At 38.6% G+C, this 19541-nt stretch overlaps 1 protein-coding gene across 1 annotated transcript in view; it reads left to right on the plus strand.

The window, feature by feature from the left end:
• Window positions 1–19541, plus strand: part of Antxr1 (ANTXR cell adhesion molecule 1) — a 228451-nt gene that overhangs the window by 75702 nt on the left and 133208 nt on the right. The window contains exons 9-10 of the mRNA XM_027934509.2: window positions 52–112; window positions 11513–11611. Of these exons, the coding sequence (XP_027790310.1) occupies window positions 52–112; window positions 11513–11611 (160 nt within the window). The remainder of the gene's footprint in view (window positions 1–51; window positions 113–11512; window positions 11612–19541) is intronic.

Genomic DNA, 19541 nt, shown 5'->3' on the forward strand with positions numbered 1-19541 from the left:
TATCTCTTAACAAATTATGCTAGACATTGACTTTTTTATTTCTTCTCCTAGATTTTGAAGAAGTCCTGCATTGAAATTCTAGCAGCTGAACCATCCACCATATGTGCAGGAGGTAAATGATATTAAATGCTAATTGCTTTCATACCATTGATATTTTGAATTCAAACCACATGTTTACTTCTTTGGTGGGGAGCGGTGAAGATAGGGCAGGAAGAGGGTGGGTGAAAAAGGGAATATAAATTGCTAGCTTGCTTTTCTTCAGGGGAAGAAAGAAAAGAAAGAAGCAACATGTACATATTTTTAAAGTTTGGAAAAGTCCATCCAAATACTGTCCTCGTGGTACTAAATTACAAGGGAATTCTAGAAATGCTGAATTCCCACACCAGTACTGAATACTGACCACCAGTCTGCCTCTGGAAAGAAATGGAGTCACCCAATAAGCACAGTGGGGCATGCATATAATTTCAGCAGCTCTGGAGGCTGAGGCAGGAGGATATCAATTTCAAGGGTGCTATCCTTTCTACATAGTTAATGTATTTACTTAATTGTTCGATCCATAAAATGGTAGTGTATGACTTCAGTTGTCCTGATAGAAGCCATGATAATTTTGTCATTAATACAGGAAGTCTCTACTTACACTCAGAAGCAGCCTTTTTTGAATCACAATGTTTTCTCCAAGTGATGAAAACTGGGGTCTTGCTCTTTCTGTGTTTTATAATAGGCTGCCTGAGATGTCAGCCATGCCAGCTCTTCTCCTATAATTCTAGACAGATTTCCCAACACTCTTCCTTCATTCATTTAAAAAGCATTGTTAAGCATTTGCTGCACACCAGGGACTGTGGTGGGTGCTGGAGATACAAGAAGGACCAACTGTCTGTGGGAGCCCCTGTTCCCCGGGGACTTTCATCTTTCACTATCGAGAGTTCTCTATTGAGATCAGTTGTCTGGCCTCGAAGAATTATCAAGTGCTGGTCATTATTTGCCAACAGAAAATATGACAGGCAACCCTGATAAGACAGTGAGCCTTGAAGGAAGACCTTTCAGGCTTATCAGACACTATACATTTCAATGCTTATGGCATGTTTTATCGGTATAAATAAATGAATCTCTTGAGGATTTCCTCCCAGTTTCTATATGTTAGGACACCTGAAAGATTCTCAAGGAGTTAGACACTAACTAAGATTACAGTAAGTAATCTGCCAACATGAAAGTATTAAGTATACATATAATTACATAAAGTTAGCAATCTTGGCATCTAATTACCTACATACATAAATATAAACATACTAAATGCATATAGATACTAACACATATAAAGATGTTAGCAGAATACTTGATGACTATTCAGAAATATGTTAATGTTCCAAAGAAAAGCAATAAAAAATTACCTATTGATGTTTAAATAAATTGCTACCTAGCAATACAGATGGCAGGGGAAACTGTTTTTTTACCCCTCCAAGGAAAAAAATTCAAAGCTTCACAATTTGACAAAAAAATATGAACACATAAACATAATGTCAGAACCTTTTAAGGGGCTTATCTGCATAAGGAGCTTCAGTGAGACTCTATTAACTTCAAGGTAAATCATCACTTTGGGTTCTGTGTGCTTCTGGTACAGAAAATGTGTGGGTTATTACAGATCAGTCTTGTGTATTGTGTGTGAGAGCATAATACATTTTTATAGTTCCCTGATTTTAAAGCAAGTGGAAAACAAGGAAGCCTTCCATTGTGCAATTATCCCATTCATGAGGAAAACCCAGACTTCCAGTTTAGCAATCCCACGGGATGTGTTGCAACCGTGTGATACGCAGAAAGTCCAAAGTCCATGAACACAATTTCTAATTCACGAGAGCATCATTAGCATCATCGGCTCCCTTCCTGTAGGCATCCTGAACACACAGGAGGAAGCTTATCGCTCCCCACTGCCCGTTGCCTTGCCAAGTGCCTGGCACTTAACACGTGGTCAGTAAAAGTTGGCTGAACGTCTTACTTCTTGCCTTCCCTAAAAGCACAGAGCCACTGCCTTTTGCTTATTTGATCCTCATTGACTCCTTTCATAAGAAGTTAATGTCCTACGTTGAACTGTCTAATGAAAATAGCACAATTAGAAATTCATAGCCAAAAATAGAACAAGACCAAAATATAAGTAAAATCTTAACCACACGGACAAGAGAAAAGCGCTCCTCTATAATCCTAGTCTCAGCAAGTAAACCAAAATCCCTTCACATACCATTAAGGTGTTCAAGACTATAAAAGCACTTCATATATAAACTTGAATACGGCGCAGAAATGTGAGGGCCACAATACGTGATCCTAGGAAATTAATGGATTTTTTAATACATTTCTTTTCTTGTGGGGTTTTTTTTTTTGTTTGGGGTTTGGGTTTTTTTTTTTTTTTTTTTTTTGGTACCAGGGATTGAACTCAGGGGCACTTTTTCTATATTTCTATTTGTTTATTTGTTTGTTTGTGTTTAATTTTGAGACAGGTTCTTGCTAAGTTGCTTAGGGCCTCCCTAGTTGCTGAGGCTGACTTTCAACCTGTGATCCTCCTGCTTCAACCTCCCGAACTGCTGGGATTATAGGAATGTGCCACCAAAACGGTTTAATACATTTATTATTCAGTGGAAAAAAAAAGAAGCAAATTAAGAATTAGTAAAAGTTTTTTTTTAAAGCTAAGTGAAATACAAGAAAAAAGTAAAAAATGCACTAAAAAAATTAAACAAATTAAAGCAATTTAACTAATAAGTTATTCCCAGAGCTATTTTCTTGGTAGAACCAAAAAGATAGATAGATTTCTGATAAAGTCAACCTAAAAGAGCTTTCTTTAGATATTTTTAACATCACTGGCATGTTTGTAATATCACATATTATAGACAAACTATCCTGTATCAGAGCAAACCATCCAACTCTATTTCCTTTATTTCTAATAAAGAACAAAAAAGTAACACAAGATACAGTGATGGAAGCTAGTCCTAAATTTTGAGTAAAGGAAATCTCCTACTTCTCTTAAATCAGAATCATAAGGGTAAAAGAAGGACCGGAAACGGGAAGAGCTGAAGATGAAATTGACCAAATTATTCCGTGTACATATATGAATACACCATAATGAATTTCACCTTGTATGTATATCCATAAAGCACCAATTAAAAAATAAAATAAATGAGTAGAAGAAAGACCTTTGAGGAAGAGAAGCAGGAGAAGGGAGGAGACAGTGAAAGTGGAAGTACTAGAGATTGTAATGCAGCCAATTATATTCCATATATGCATGAATATTTATTTCAAAAGGAACTATTATGTCTAATGATAATGCAATCATTAAAAAGCATTTCAAAAACATGCTGATTACAAAATAATGTTTCTAGAAAGAAAATCAAACCTCTAAAGGATAGCCTTACATCAAAAGTTCTTCCACGGGTTTCCTGAAGGTCAGTCGTTGACTGTTCTCTGTAGTCAGCAAGGCTTTCAGGAAGCATTGGAGCCCATTACATTGTCCATGGCCTTGAGATCCTGGAGCCAAAACCTAAGCATGACTCCTCTGTGATTTTCATTAGGCTACTTGGAGGATCCAGGGCTTACCAGGGATTTCCATGAGAGTGTTTCAAAAAGCATGAACTGCAGTACAAAACAAGGTGACATTATTGTCATCAACATCATTTTAATGAGGATTTAAAGGTTAAATATGGTGCTAATCATGTCATATCTAGATGAGAAAAACATGCGTGTGTGTTTCTCCACTGAAAGAAAATCAGGGAGGACATTGATAGAGTTCAGAATATCTACTAAATAACTAATTAATTCAATATGTGTTGTGGGAGAGGGTAAACAAGGAAACAACTGTTCCCATTTCTCAAGTACAATGGTCGTCGCACCAAGCCCTAGACAGAAAGCAGAATTTGCTTTCATCCAAAACATTGTCTCCGAGCCCCCTCCCCTCGTATTCTAAATTACATGCCTTCATTGGCCCCCAGAGCAACCCTGCTAGGGAGCCCCACCCAAGTCTGTCTCTGCTGACGACTGCATTCCCCCAAGACAATGATCTCACCTGGCTCTTGCCCCAACTCAGCCTCAGCCGTGGTTCTGACAGTAAACTGAGCTCTGAGAGAGGCCTCGAGATAATGCCCTGGGTGGACAACAGAACCCCTATACCACATGGGCCTCTAGGTGCAGGGCTGCAAAGAAAGTGAAATGTCATGAGACAAATAGAAAAGTTTCAAACCTGGTCTGAAACAGCCAGTTTCACAAATCAGCAGTTTTAGGCAAATCTGACTTAGTCACGATTTTTTTCAGGGGACAAGAAAACCCAAGGACCATCCTAGCTCTCTTGATAGCCAGTAAGAACGCCTTTGGCCAAAAAGGACTGATGCAATCTTAGGGTGCATCAGTAGTCATCTAGGTCCTAGTGTGGGGTTCAGACCACATGGTCCAAGGACCATCCTTAAAGACTTGCAGTGAAACTGCATGTCCACAGGAGACGCAGTGATGGAGCTGAAAACCATGTGTAATAATTCATTCACATGTTTTTCCTCTCCCTTCCTTCCCTCTTTTTATCCTTCCTTGCTCTTTTCCTGCTTATTTCTTCCTTTCTTTCTTTCTGGCAATTCTTAGTGTCGACTATGGCGATGTGAAAACCTATGAGTACAAAAACTCAGTGGACTTGCTCCCAGTCCCCCATGAAATGCAGTCAGCTCTGGGAGGTTGCCAGATGCTCAAATAAATGACAAGACTATGCACTGAGCAATATAGCAGAGGTCTGCTCCTGCCCAGTGGAGATGAGATGCTTGTGAAATGAGGAAAGATTAAAATAACCAGAGATTAGACAAAGAATTGAGACTCACAAGAGTATCTTCCAATGTCTGGAGGATTCCCATGCAGAAAGGAAATGTGAGACTCATTAAGCATAAGCTTCAGGAGACCACCACCGGAGAGGCTGGAAGACTTCAGGGAGGCAAATGTTGATTTCATCCATGCAACTTTCACAACTCAAGTTTTCCAACAACGGAGTGGATGGCCTGAGGTCTCCACCTCTAGTATTATGTGAGCAATGGCAGAATGGCCATCTGTAACCAGATGCTATCCAGAGGAGACCTCCATTGGGTCTCTTTTTACAACTTGAAGTTTCTAAAGACTCCATTCAGTTTGGGCTAAGGTATTAATGGCTGATTTATTTTTTAATGACTGAAGAAACGAGTACTCCTGAAACTATTTTTCATTTTAACTGGAGATTCTAATCCAGAGAGACAGTTGAGGCAATATTTAATCTGTTCTGGTTAAAAAAAAAAAAACTCAGTCATTGATGAAATTATCTGGGGAGAGGAGCCTTCTCAGAATTCCAGTCTCAGGAATTATAAACTGGCAACCTCTGGACCTTAGCTAATCTGCACACGTTCTTTTTGAGCGACATTGCATTTTTTAAAAATTTAATTTATTGCTAACATTTGAAAAATTCAGATTTTGCCTAAAAATTCATATTTTCATCTTGTTAAAATCAGATCTGGTCATATGGGACCTGTGTTTATTATAAGGTAATGGTTATTAGGGATTGAATAACTTCCCTCTAAAAGACACATGTACTCCCCACCGGTCCCTGTTGTTACCCCAATGACTAGAACAATTATAGTGTTGCCATTTAGCATGGTGCTTACATCACTGACTCATAGTCCTTCTTTTTAATTATTCAGAAGTCATCTACTAGTGGAGAGCCTTTACAGCAACTTTGGCATTACCTGCATTTAAGTAATTCTGCTTTGCTCACAATATGGACTCTTCAAAAACTTCCTAGGTGGGTGCAGTGGTGCACACCTATAATCCCATCCACTTAGGAGACTAAGGCAGGAGGATTACAAATTTGAGGCCAACCTCAGCAACTTAGCAAGACCATGTCTCAAAATAAAAATTTTAAAAGGGCTGGGGATGTATCTCAGTGGTAAAGCACCCCTGAGTTCATCCCTATTACCAAAACTTACAAATAACAAGTTCCTATTAGATATTTGTACAGATTAGCCTCTGTGTACTTAGGAAAATTGGCCCTATAATAGTTTGGCTCCACCTAATTTAGTCCCTTTCTAGGAAATGCACTCTGTGCGTGAGCACAGTTTAATTCTGGTCCAACTCAGCCTCAGACTTGCATAGATCACAGTATGCTGTGTAAGCAACTACTCCAGGAAGGAACTAATTGGAATCAGTGTGCAACCTGCCAACTGTTCTGCATTTGAAGTTCGCATAAGAACATCCAGAAACGGAAGTTGTAATGAGCTTCTCACATTGTCATCACATCATTCCTACTGTGTTCCCCACTGGTTCTGATAGAGCTGGGTGAGTTAGCCCACAGGGAAAATTGTTTCAGGCTTCATATTTACCATCTGGAAATTAGCTGCTTAAAATAGACACATTCAGGCAACATCAGGTAGTGGTTCCATTTCTGTCTCTTGTTTTCCAAAGCACTCATGCTGGGCCCCTAGGCTTCTGAATGGATTGTTTCATCTCTGCTAGGTCTTTCCTTTCATTTAAAGATATTTCCATTCTCAGTCACTATTGGTTGGAATGTAAAATGGTACAACCACCTTGGAAAATAATTGGGCAGTCTCTTTAAAAAGTTAAATATATGCCTACCATATGACCCAGCCATTGCACCCCTAGGTGTTTATCTAAGATAAAATAGAAAAGGAAATCTATGACCAAAGATGTATATACAAAAGTCAATAACAGTTCTATTTGTAAGAGCCCAAAACTATAAGCAACTCACATGTTCATCATCTGATGAGTGGATAAACCAAATTGTGATAATAGTCAGCAATAAATTATGTTTAAACCTCAAAATAATCATAGATGAGTCTTAAAATAATTATGCTGAATAAAAGAAGCCAAGTCCAAAAAAAATACTTATTATATGATTCTATTTTCATAAAATTCTAGAAAATGCAAACTCATGTACAGTTACAGAGAGCAGATCCGAGGTTACAAGGAATTGGAGGTCGGGAAGAGCAGGAAGAGAGATGAGAAGCAGCACAAAGAAACTTCTCATCAGCCATGAGAAAGTACCTACTAAATATCAGTCTATATATTTTATGTTAGATGTTCGTGCCACATTAAGCATTAGTAGGAGAGCAAATTCAAACTAACTCACAAGATGAAATTGCACCAAGAGTAATTTGGCACAAAAGTCTTGAGTGAGCAGAGCAAGCAGAGAAGATGTAGCTGTCTCATTTTCCAATAAGGTGACTGATGGGCAATCTTTACTGAAGTCATCTCAAAGCTATGTTTTTCACATTTTTTTAGAAAAAAAATGGAATAAAAGCAAAAGAAAGAAAGGAAGGAACAGAATGGAATAAGTTTATCAAACCGCTGACTTTTTCCTTGGGTTAAATTGAGCTGTAATGCACATACTATAAAATCCACCTTATAAACTAGACATTTCAGTGGTTTTCAATATATCAGAGAGTTGTGCAACCATAAACACTATTGATTCCAGAATACTTTCATCTGCCAAAAAGAAACTTATGCCCATCAAGCAGCTGTTCCCCCTTCCTCCTCCCTCCAACTCTGGCCTAGATGATCTACTTCCTGTCTCTATGGACCTGCTAATCGGAACATTTCACATAAATGGAATCATGCAATATGTGGCCTTTTTGTGTCTGACTTCTTTCATTTAGCATAGTGTTTTTAATGTTCATCCATGTCATAGCATATTATCAAAACTTGATTTCTTTTTATGGCTAGATAATATTCCATTATATAGAATAATATTCCATTTTATAGAAATACTATATTCATCAGCTAATGGACATTTGAGTTGTTTCCAATTTGGGTGTATTATTTTACAAAGACATACCATTTTACATACTCACCAAAAATGTACACAGCTTCTAATTTCTTCACCAGTACTTGTTTTATTATTATTATTATTATTATTATTATTATTATTATTATTATTATATCATGGATTGAACTCAGGGGTGCTTATCCACTGAACCACTTCCCTAGCCCTATTTATTTATTTTAAATTTTGAAACAGGTTCTCTTTAAGATGCTTAGGCCCTCACTAAGTTGCTAAGGCTGGTTTTGACCTTGCAATCCTCCTACCTCAGCCTCCCAAATCACTGGGATTACAGGCATGTACCACTGAGCCCAGTTATCCATTTCTTTTAGTGTAGCCATCATAATGGCTATGAAGTAATACCTCATTGTGATATTTCTCTAACGACTAATGATGTTGAACCTCTTTTCAGTCATTGACATCATAAAATTAACAGTATTAAAACTGGCTGGCTCCTAAGTAAATAACTACCTTGTCCTTCCCCTTTATTCCCTGTGTCAAGATGTATTATTTATTTGTTCATTCAGTGAGCCCATATTGAGGCCAACTCAACCCTGGATTAAGCACAGTCAAGCATTAAGAAGAAATAGAAATGCCTGATGTTGCCATCAGAAAACTTATAGTTGGGAATAAAAATGACTAAAGAATCATAATGAATTTATATCTTTTAAAACATTCTTAAATGATATGTTACGTAAAAAATTAAATCAGGTAGAAAATTCCTCTCTAAAGTCCTATGGTCCCTAGACATTTCTGTAGAAAACTGTAATCCAAAATGAAAATTGCCTAAAAACAATGAGTCTTACGTATTTTGAAAGGTAGAACCAGGGCTTTGTGGATAAATGGAGTTAAAGTGATATATCCCAGTTCTAATGTGTCCTGGCTCTCACTTGCTGGTGGATTCATTCAAAAGCATTTAGTTACATAACATCTTTGTGCAAAGAGCTGACACTCTGGTTGGGCTGCCGGGTTAAATGTTCGGTTTCTGGAAACCAAATGTGTGCACTGACAGAGAAATTGTACCAGGCATGCTGGGAGCTCGTCTCTCTGCTCTCCTGTGCTTCCCAGGGCCTCCTTTCCTCCACCTCCCCAGGCCTGGAGATTGCATTCTTTGGTTTCCACCAGGGCCAAACCATGGATCCCTGCTGTCTTTTTTCCTAAACTCCCTGAGGTTGGGCCAAGCAGACATGTGTGCAGCCTCTTTTATAGAGGATTCAGCAGCTGAACTGGTAATGCTGGAATATGGTGTTAGGGAAGAGACCTTGGCACTCAGTCTGCATTTCCAAAGTCTTCTCTGCCTTTGCTGATTTTTGAGGAAACAAGAGAAGTAGGCACAGCAGCAAGGCAGAAAAGCATTTGGAATCAGCAAAAACGTCCAACAGCAGATGTCTATGTCTAGCATACAAACTAGAGATAGAAATAGGTTTCTTTAGACTTAATTGAGCAAGTAAGGTGCAATAAGATTCTTCCACAATGCTTGCCACTTAATAAAATGCTTGTTGAACCAACCGAATAATCAGTCACATGCCTGGCAAACATATAAATAAAAGTATTAAATCCATCTTTCTAATTTCTAAATGTAGTAATTTTGTCTCGGCACCAACATGCATAGGTAAATCCTTAATAAGACCTATGGTCCTGAGAAATCATATGCCCATGACCTTCATTAGTATAATTCACAGCTTAGGCTCTGAACACTTGGATATAAGTCCCAGTGTGCTGCCTACTAATTACGTAACTCTGAGCAAGTCATTAAAATGTCAAAATCTCGATTTCCTTATTGTTAAGGTCTCTTATGCTTCTAAAAGCATTCTGTTCTTATTTGTACTCCTTGTGGTACATGCAGTGCCTCCGGGTTCTTTTACTTAGATTTCAGTTTCTTGCTTCACATCCAGGCCAGCTCCACTTTTCTGCAAAATGAGCAAACATGCCTGAAATTAAAATAAAATAAGGTTTTAAAAAAATCATAACCCCAACTTCTAACTTACTCATCTGTCACAAGACAATGAGTATCTATTTTAGCATAATGGTTAGGAGGAAAATGGCCGATTTCTACGAGCATGGCATTTGGTTCCTGGCAGACCTGGATTCTGGTTCTGGTTCTGACAGTTATTATCTGTGTAATCTTAGACAAATTACCTGACCTCACAAAGATCAGTTTCTCATTTGTTCTTCCCTGGGCTGCAATGAGGTTGAAGTGACATCAGACATATTCAGGGTTTAGCACTGGAATTGGCACACACTAAAGGATTAACCATCAATTATTATGTCTTGGCAAATATGACTTCTAAATTAATTTCTTGAGATGAAAGTGACATAGACTCAACAGTTATTTAACTCCAAAAGAGTCCCATATGCTAGTTCTCTAATTCCATTCTCCCTCCAACAAAGTCTCCATTTGGATAGCAGTTTACAATTAAAGATCCATTTGCAAAAATACTGCATTTTTTTCCCTCTGACTTTTAGTCTGTTTCTATTTTTATATGCCATATAGCATTATCCCAACCCCCAATTTTTATACACAGAGTAGTGATAAAAATAAAAGAAAGTGGAGCATTGATCATTAGATAGCATCAGTTTTGAGCAAATATTCCTAAGTGTTGAGCTAATTTGTTAGTTGTTTTTTTCTTTGATACAACTATTATAAATAATAGGATTTTATTCATATACATTAATTCAATGTGCATCAGTGTTAAATAATATGCAGGCCTGGGAAATATATTATCTCTTCTATTTAGAGAGAAACAAGTGCTACACTCACGGGCCAGTGTCAGTTCAAACAGGTCTTGCTTGACAATTGACCACAGATGAACAAGACTTGCATATATTGCTATGAACAGTTATTCCAGCCCCAGGCACGGTGGTGCACACCTGTAATCCCAGCAACTCAGGAGGCTGAGGCCGGAGAATCACGAGTTCAAAGCCAGTCTCAGCAAAGGCGAGGGGCGAAGCAACTCAGTGAGACCCTGTCTCTAAATAAAATACTAAATAGGGCTGGGGGTGTGGCTCAGTGGTTGAGTGTCCCTGAGTTTACTCCCTGGTACCAAAAAAAAAAGAACAGTTATTCCTATATAAACCTACACACCACCACTGTGTCCCCAGCAGAGATAGGATTGCAGCAGCATATCCAACAACTACCACTAAAGTGGTGTTTTTCTAGTTGGGGGATTAAAAAAAGACAAAAGAACAACAGCAGACGTTACATAATTACATACTGCACTGTTCAGTGCTGGCTGAGAAAGAAGTGGTTTCCAAAAAAATGTTAGGCACCCTGGGCTCTACAGAAATCCTTTCAGGATCCCAAATTGTAAAACAGACCCAAGGAGACTTGGGTTGATTGAAGAAGGAATGGAGAATCCCTCTCTGTGGCCCCTCTTGCTGTTTTTAAAAACTTCCTGGGCTCAAAAATACAGGTAAGATTTGAATGGAAAGAGGAGGGAGGAAGGTATTCCAATTAGGAGGATCCTCAAGAGGAAAGGTAGGAAGGGGGGAGTTCATGAGACCAGGTAATAAGCCTTGGTCATGAACACCTGGTGAGAACAAGTGGGTTGGTGGGAAAGGGAACAAACATGGTTGCTTTGGGTTTCCAACAAATATTTTAAGCCTGGCGAAATTGCTAACAAAAGCTGTTAAGTCAAAGCAGACCAGAAGATTAAGGGTGATGGTCAAGTCATGGGTCCTGTCAATTCTCCATTTCAGAGTCATTTCAAGTTGTTGTGAGAGGAAATGGCTTCCGGCATGCCCGCAACGTGGACAGGGTCCTCTGCAGCTTCAAGATCAATGACTCGGTCACACTCAGTAAGTCCTTGCAGAATTGGTGGGTTTTTCAGCCTGCTTCAGGGGAGGGAATTCCCAGCCCATTTTCCAGTAAGGCCACACACATAGAATCTGCAAAGAAGAGTCTTCATTACTGGAAAGTTCTCCAGCAGGGCACAGTTAGCCCTATCGTGCCTTGGTCCTGATCAGAAAAGGTGCCCCTCTGCATGGGCACAGCACTGAGGGTGCCCCACTTGGGCAGCAGGGCAAGGCTGAATGTGAGCCTCCATTTCCCCACCAGCTTCACTGCGGCAAGCAGAGGTTCTGCTCCTGCCCTCAGGAGGAAGAGGGTACTTGCTTCCTTGTCCATTTCCATCTACAAAGTCAGTCACTCCCAGTTGGCTGTGCAGGCACTGAATAATCAGGGTTTGTGGAGTTGAGGTTTCTTAACAAAGCATTGCAGACTCTCCAGTGGAAATTTATTAATCCTGAATAAACCAAAAGCCAAACTATTAGGTTTGCATGCATAGATTCTGGAACATCTTTGCATCTGGATGATTCTTACTTGGAGTAGCCAAGAAACTCTCATCGTGGTGAATACCTTACATGAAATACAGGAAAATGGAAGTAAAACAAAGTGCATTTCATGAGAAAAATGAATTGTCATAATATTGGAACCTGCAGGAGACATTTGCAGCAGGCAAGTTCTTAATTGAAAGCCATGTGTGATTCATGGGGCTGTCCAGGAGAGTTGGGGAACACTGACTATGGGAGTTGCAGATGCCAGGAGCCCTGGTTATTGTTTGCATCTGGCATCCATCACACAGATAATTATTGATTCTGCATCTGCAATGATAAACAGCACTCATAATATACTGCATTTTCCCAAGTGCGCTGTGCTCTCAATGCTGCATCATTTTGTCACAGTGGCTCTAACAGGTAGAAAGAGCAAGGATGAGAGGACTTGCATTTACTGACTGACTGACCACTCACACTAGTTCCATCCTCCTTAGAGCCCGGGGAGGAAGGTCTGATCCTGTCTTTAAAAAAGAATTGAGAGATGTGCATTTTTTTTTCCTCCCTGATGTCTTAAAACTCACTTGAATATTTAAACAGAGATATTTAGTGGCTTTCTTACAAACATCTGGAATTCCTGGCCTTGGAATAATATCAAACATTGGAAGCATTCAGAAAGTTTTTCTAAAAATTGGAAATGGTCTCACATATCCAAAAAGTGTGTGCTGTTTGAAAACATTGTGCAATGTCCCTGAGTAGTCAAGGTGTGACAGTTGGATAAGTGCTCCCTGCAGAGTTCTTTTTCCCTTCAATTGTGATGTCACTTAAATCTGCATTCCCTCTCCTGAAACCAAAAACCCAAGTCTAATCAGAAATTCCTGGGGGTTTAATTCGCCTCCCAGACAAGAGTGATTTCAAATTCAACTTCTATGAAGATAAATGGAAGAAAGTGCCTATTCTATAGTCCATTACTTGAAAGGTCCCACAAGATGCTCTGTTAGGATAAGATGAAATGCAAATGTACAGTAATATTTTGAAGGCTTATTTTCAATTTTTCCATGGAATTTCATTTCTTATGAAACCAGCTCATCCTCTTACTCCCTCCTCCCCTTGTATATACTCACCAACACATGCAAAGGCTCTCAGCCTCATTCATATTCAAAAAAGAAATAAAGACCATTAGGTTAGGCAGTTGGCTTAAACCACAAACCTAATTAGCTTCCAGCACAGCACTAACGGTTAAAGAAGACAAAGGCCAACTGATCCAACTATATGCTGCAAGCAGCACTCCTAAAGGGATATACCACACATTAAATGGGGCAAGGAAGGAAGTAGCAGAACCAAGTCCACAGGTTGTTATTACCACCCGTGTGATACAGAAGCATCAAATCTATAAACCCACCCCCAGTGTGTTCACGAGACCCTGATCCCTGTGGCCCTGATGAGGCCATCAGAGTTTCCACATCCCCTCTGTGGGAACCTGCACACCCCCCAAGCCCATGGCACCCTGCAGCAAACAACACCCTCTAAAGGTGGGCTCTTGGCACAAGAGACAAACCATATAAAGATGGATGAAATAAACAGCAGAACAACCAAGAAGGGAGAAATATAGAACAATTTGAAAGAGAATGTAAAATAAACACATTAAAAATGTGTAAAGAGATCACAGAAGTCATAGGAGAAGAACACCTGGCAAGTGCCCCTGTGCAGAAGAACTGAGTGTAAATTCTAGAATTGAAAAAGTGTATTCACTAAAACACAACTTCATGGCTGGATGAACCAGTGTGATTAGACATATGTGCAGACAAAATGCATGAACTAAAAGAGAAGAAATGCTACCCCCAACCAAAGTACCAGACCCAGATTTGTTTTCACCATAATTTTATGGACAGGTGACCCATATCTGATATATACTTTTCAACCTTTTTTACAGAGAAGAAATAAACAGATTCTCAATTTATATATTCAGTGATATAATGTCAATTTAAAATAATACTAGACGAGAGCACTAGAAATAGAGAATATTTTAGATGAAGCTCACTGAAAATACACATCTAAATAAAATATTGACAAGTAGCTTCTAGCAATGCATTTCAAAAGGACCAGGCTAAGAAATTTTTGAAAAAAGAGGGAAAATTTGCCTTTCCCATAGCAAAATTTATTGATGCCAAGAAGGTATTAAAATTCATTATCCATCCCAAATTGAAAAAATATATATAGAGAGAAAATTAGGAATAGAATAAGACTTCTTCAACATAATAAAAACTTATCTAGATATTTGGACTCAAAAGACAACATCATTCTATTTAGAGATATTCACTTTAAAGTTAGGAATAAAATAACAACACAACCCAGTTCACCACTGTTATGTAACATTGATCTGAGGTGTTACATCACTGTCCAATAGAACTCTCAGAGATGATGGAAATCTTCTGAAATGCTAGCCAAGATAGTAGCCACAAGCCATAGGTGGCTGTTGGGCATTTGAATTAGGGCTAGTGCAATTGAAGAATTGAATTATTAATTTCTTTTGATTTTAATCAATATAAGTGTACTGGCCACATATGCCAATGACTACCATATTGGCCAATGCCACGATCATTATAATAGCGCAAGAGAACAGCTGAAAAATGTCACTGCTTTTAACATATTTGTATTTTCCTAGAAAACTAGAATTAGCAAAGCTACTAGACTAATAAGAAGATTATCAAGCTCAATGTTTTCAAAATAAAATACCTCACATAAAACAATCAATAGCTTTACCAAAACCCAATAATGATCAGTTAGAAAATATCCTAGGAAAAATGTAGCAACAACAATTATAAGCCAGGAACAGTGGTACACACCTATAATCCCAGTGGCTTGGGAAGCTGAGGCAGGAGGATTACAAGTTCAAAGCCAGCCTCAGCAACAGCAAGGCACTAAGCAACTCAGTGAGACCCTGTTTCTAAATAAAATTCAAACTAGGGCTGGAGATGTGGCTCATTGGTTTAGTGCCCCTGAGTTCAATTCCCAGTACCAGGGGGAAAAAATAAAATAAAATATATATAATCTAGTAAGAACTAATTTGATCATATTTGTAAACATATTTAGAAAGAAAGTTACAAAACTTTGTGAGGGAGATGAAGAAAGTCTGAATACATAGAGAAGTGGTATAAACTGAAGGCAGGGCACAGATTCAAGAGGCAAAGCACCAGGAGAAGAATCCTGGCTCTGTGGCCTTAGCAAGTCAGTTAACATCTCCATCCCTCAGTTTCTCTGTCTCCAAAATAAGTATGGTAACAATAGCACCTTTATCACAGGTTGTTATAAGGTTTAAATGTGTGAGTTAGGCTTAGAACAGAGCCTAGCATCTGTAAGCAGCCAATGGCTACTGGCTACAGGTATGACTTTATTATTATCATTATCACTATTATTAAGTGGAACAGTAACTGGGTGTTGTAAAAACATCAACTGTCTTCAAATGAATATTTACTTTTAATTCAATCTCAATGAAAATTCCAGTGGGGCTTGCTTATTCAATTAACGAAGTAAGTCTTAAGTTTATATGGACGAATAATTGTACCCCAAAAAAGCCAAGAAAAAAAATGTGGAAACTTGCCCTAATCAATTTCAGGAAGTATAAAAAGCTGCAGTAATTGAAACAATGTATAACTGGTATCATAATTGGCAAACTGAGCTTCATAATGTGGTCCATAAACAGTTATGTACTTATGAGAATTTAGGATAAAATAAAGTGACCTTTCAAATCAGTAAGGAAAGAGTGAATTATTCCAAAATCACTGTTGAGACATCTGGCTAACCACTTGGAAAAACAATTAAATTTGATTTTTATCTCATACTTTACATTAAAAAATTCCAGATGAACTACAAATTTTAATGTGAACATGAAAAACTATAAAATTACTAGAAGGGAACAAAAATAAATATTTGCATAATTGCCTGGCAGGCAAAGACTTTTTAAGCATGAAGGGACATACCATGAAAGAAAATTTCAATAGTTCAAGCAAGTGTTTTTAAATTCTTCTGTTACCCACTCCAACAAAAAAGCAAAAAGAAAACAGAAAACTAGAAAAATGATTTATTATATATATAAAACAAAGGGTCAGTATACGTAATATGAAGATAGCTCCAAAAATCAGTTTTTTTTAAAGAAAAAAACTAATGATCAGTAAACGTATGGAAACTGCCCTGTGTAAACAAGGAAATGCAAATTGAAATAATCAGTTGTCATTTTTTACTTTATCGAACTGGCAAAGATGAACAAAGACATAATACCTAGTATTGATAAAGATGTAGAGGAGAAGGTTTTCGCTCACCATCAGTGAGACAGCACTTAGAACTTTTTACAATTCTTATAATGAATTAAACTGCTTTTATACATTTTTGACCCAGAATTTCAATTTCCACTTCATCAAAAGAAGCAATTGGGAATGTTCACAAGACTGGACAGTGTGGCTGTTTATCATGATATAGCAAAAGCAAGAGGAAAACATCTAGATGGTCTAATAAATGTTTCACAATACATAATCTAATATCAACTACACTTCACCCCTAAATAATTAAATAATATTGTACAAGAATAATTCCTGATGTGGAAAAATGTTAATGATATGGCTTCACATGTTAGAATCAGTTACCAAAAAAGTACCTGAATACTCTTTTTCTTTCTCCAAACACACATTTACATACAGAAAGAAGCTTGGAAAACATATCAAAATGTTAACAGCAGTCACCTCTGAATGAGAATGCTATTATTTTCTTCTTTCTATTTGTGTTTTCTAAGTTTTCGACTATCATATATCCCTTATATAATAAGCAAAAAAAGTTTACTAAAGTTATTTAAAATTTAATTTAAAATTCTTGTTAATTATATAGAACTAGCATACATCTTAAAGTTAGGGCTTGGTCGGTTCTCCAATCAACAGGCCAAATTCTCTGCTGGCCAAGAAAATATCTTGGAAATCTTCACACAAACTCTATTTATTCTGGCTGCACTTTTTCCTACTCCAGTATTCAGTATGCTGTGCCAAGAAAAGATCTACTTTCAACTGAAAATCCATTTGCAGAGAGATTAGAATGCTAAAATGGAGACACTGGGGTTTGAGCTGAGAATTGATTCATTTTATGCACGGTAAATAATAAATGGACGTTTTAGTAATGCAATGATGAAACATTTGCAGTCTAGCAAGTAGTCTAACCCTGGCATTGCATGGAGACACATGACATATGACTGTAAACAAAAAGAAACCAATTTTTTACAAACTCTCTAATATTTCATATATAGGCCGTGCAAGAAATCTGTTTCATGGTTTCATAGGCACGCTCTCATTCTCTAGGCCTGGTTGCACTTTACTTTTTGTATAGTCCCAAAGGATAAAAGTTTGCCCCCTTTGAAGATATTTTCTCAAACTGAACATTAGTCATAAAGGCAATTCTAAGAGTTCCAAAGATAGGTTCAGTGTCCCTAAGAAAGACACTCATTTGAATATGGAAGTTCCAGTGTGTGTGTTTTTAAAAATCTGACCAGATTTCCAGAAACTACATCTTAGAAAATATCTAGGCTCCAGGGTTGCTGAGAACCCTCTAAAGAGATCATGAATATACCTTTGGTGGCAGATAGTGGGGAAGGCAGTGGGGAGGAGGAACTGTAAACTTCCTAAACAGAAGCGTATTGTTTGCTCTGTCGTGGGTTATGGTATTGTTTATATTGGTCAAAGATACTAATGCAATTTAGATGCATCCCTGGGGCTCTGGGGTCATAGGAAGAGAATGAGATGATGCTTTGTGTAACTCAAAGTGAAGAGACATAAAGAAGGCTTGAGTCTCCCTGTTCTAACTGGGAGTGCACGTCCACATCACTAGACAGCAGCATCCAAATTATAGCAGCTACTGATCGATAAGCATCTATCTTGTGTCTGGTATTGTTCAAGTACCCTTCCTGTCTCATCTCAGCAGCCCAGTGAAGGTAGAGTTATTTGTGTCCCCATTCTTTGTTGATGAGGAAACGAGCTTAGAGAAGTGAAGTGCCCAAGACCACCCAGAAGGCCAGGGGTGGAAACAATTTGAACTTAGACAGTCTAACTCCAAAAGCCTTAGACCATTTATCTGCATGGCCTCTGAAACACAGGACCCGCCGCACCTCCCCCCCCCCAAAGACCCTTGGCTCCCCATGCCTAGGTGACTGATGTTACCTGACTGATGCACCTACTTTATGGACACTGATTTTGACAGATTCTCCCCATTTTGCAATGGGAAACTGGGTGAGCTCAGAGATATTTACCAATATCACAGAGCATGTTAGTAAGGCAGTAGAGACTTGAACTCAGGCTCAAGACAAAAAGACCCTAGACCAAGTAAGAAAGAACCCCAGGCTTTAGAGCATCTGTGCCCATCACTGACAATGTGATCACAGGTGAGGGTCCCTGAGTGGCATTGTTTTCTTGAGCCTCAGGAGCTTTTTGTGTATCTGGTGGTATCTCTTTCTCCTTTGCCCATCCTTTCAGACAGTCTTCTGGTTTTTCCCTCTGATTTTTGAAGTGGCTCATGGAAAGAGTGTATTAGTGCATATTCCCATCTTTGAGGCCCAGAAAAAAAAATAGAGAGAGATCAGTTGAAATTTACTGCAGGCATCTGGACTGGTGTAGGGATTCTCCACCACAGGCATCAAGGTGGCAAAGATTTTCATTTGGGATAAGGATACCTCATTCTGGGGGGAAGTTGGCACAATACAAAATGAGCTGCAGCAATGCCTGTCAATAGTCATCTCGACTTGGCCCATGCTCTACCAAATGTACAATGGTCTCCAGGTGAAAATTGAAAGCTCCATGCAGATTCAGGCCCACAAAGCACTTTTTTGAGGCATGGTTGGGGGCGAGGTATGTTTATGAACTCCCCTGAAACCTGCCTTCACCCTAGCCCTGCTGTCCTGAGTAGGGCAAGTTGGCATCCCAGAAGTCTGGGCTTTCATGCACGGTGACCAGCAGGTGAATGGTGGATGATGCCCTTCCTCATGTTTTCTTATCATTTCTATAATTTGATGGAAGAGAAAGTGGTAAATCTGGTAGGAGCCAGATTCCTGGGAACCCTCAGCAGGCTAATAGTATGTATCCTTTCACGCTTGAAATATTTTTTCAACTTGAATTTAGAAAAATTGTCTGCTGCTGAGAAAAAGGAAGAAAGTGCTACTGGTAGATCTCTCCTCTGTTGGATTCAGCTCTGCCCTATCCTGCGTGCCCTAGTAGCTTAGGGGCCATTCTCTGTTAATCAAGTGTGTGCTTGGCATCTCCTCCCATGTCTGCATTTCTATGCAGGTTTAGTCTTTTAAGAGAAGTCACTGTTAGTTACAAGCTGAGTCATGATCGTAGGGAAGTCTTTAGCCATTTTGGTAGACTTGCCCTTCCATCCCAATCCCAAAGGTAAAATGCTTCCAAACCTAATTGTGCACAGCTGCAAG

Source organism: Marmota flaviventris, chromosome 14, assembly GCF_047511675.1.
Source record: "Marmota flaviventris isolate mMarFla1 chromosome 14, mMarFla1.hap1, whole genome shotgun sequence".
NCBI lineage: Eukaryota > Metazoa > Chordata > Mammalia > Rodentia > Sciuridae > Marmota > Marmota flaviventris.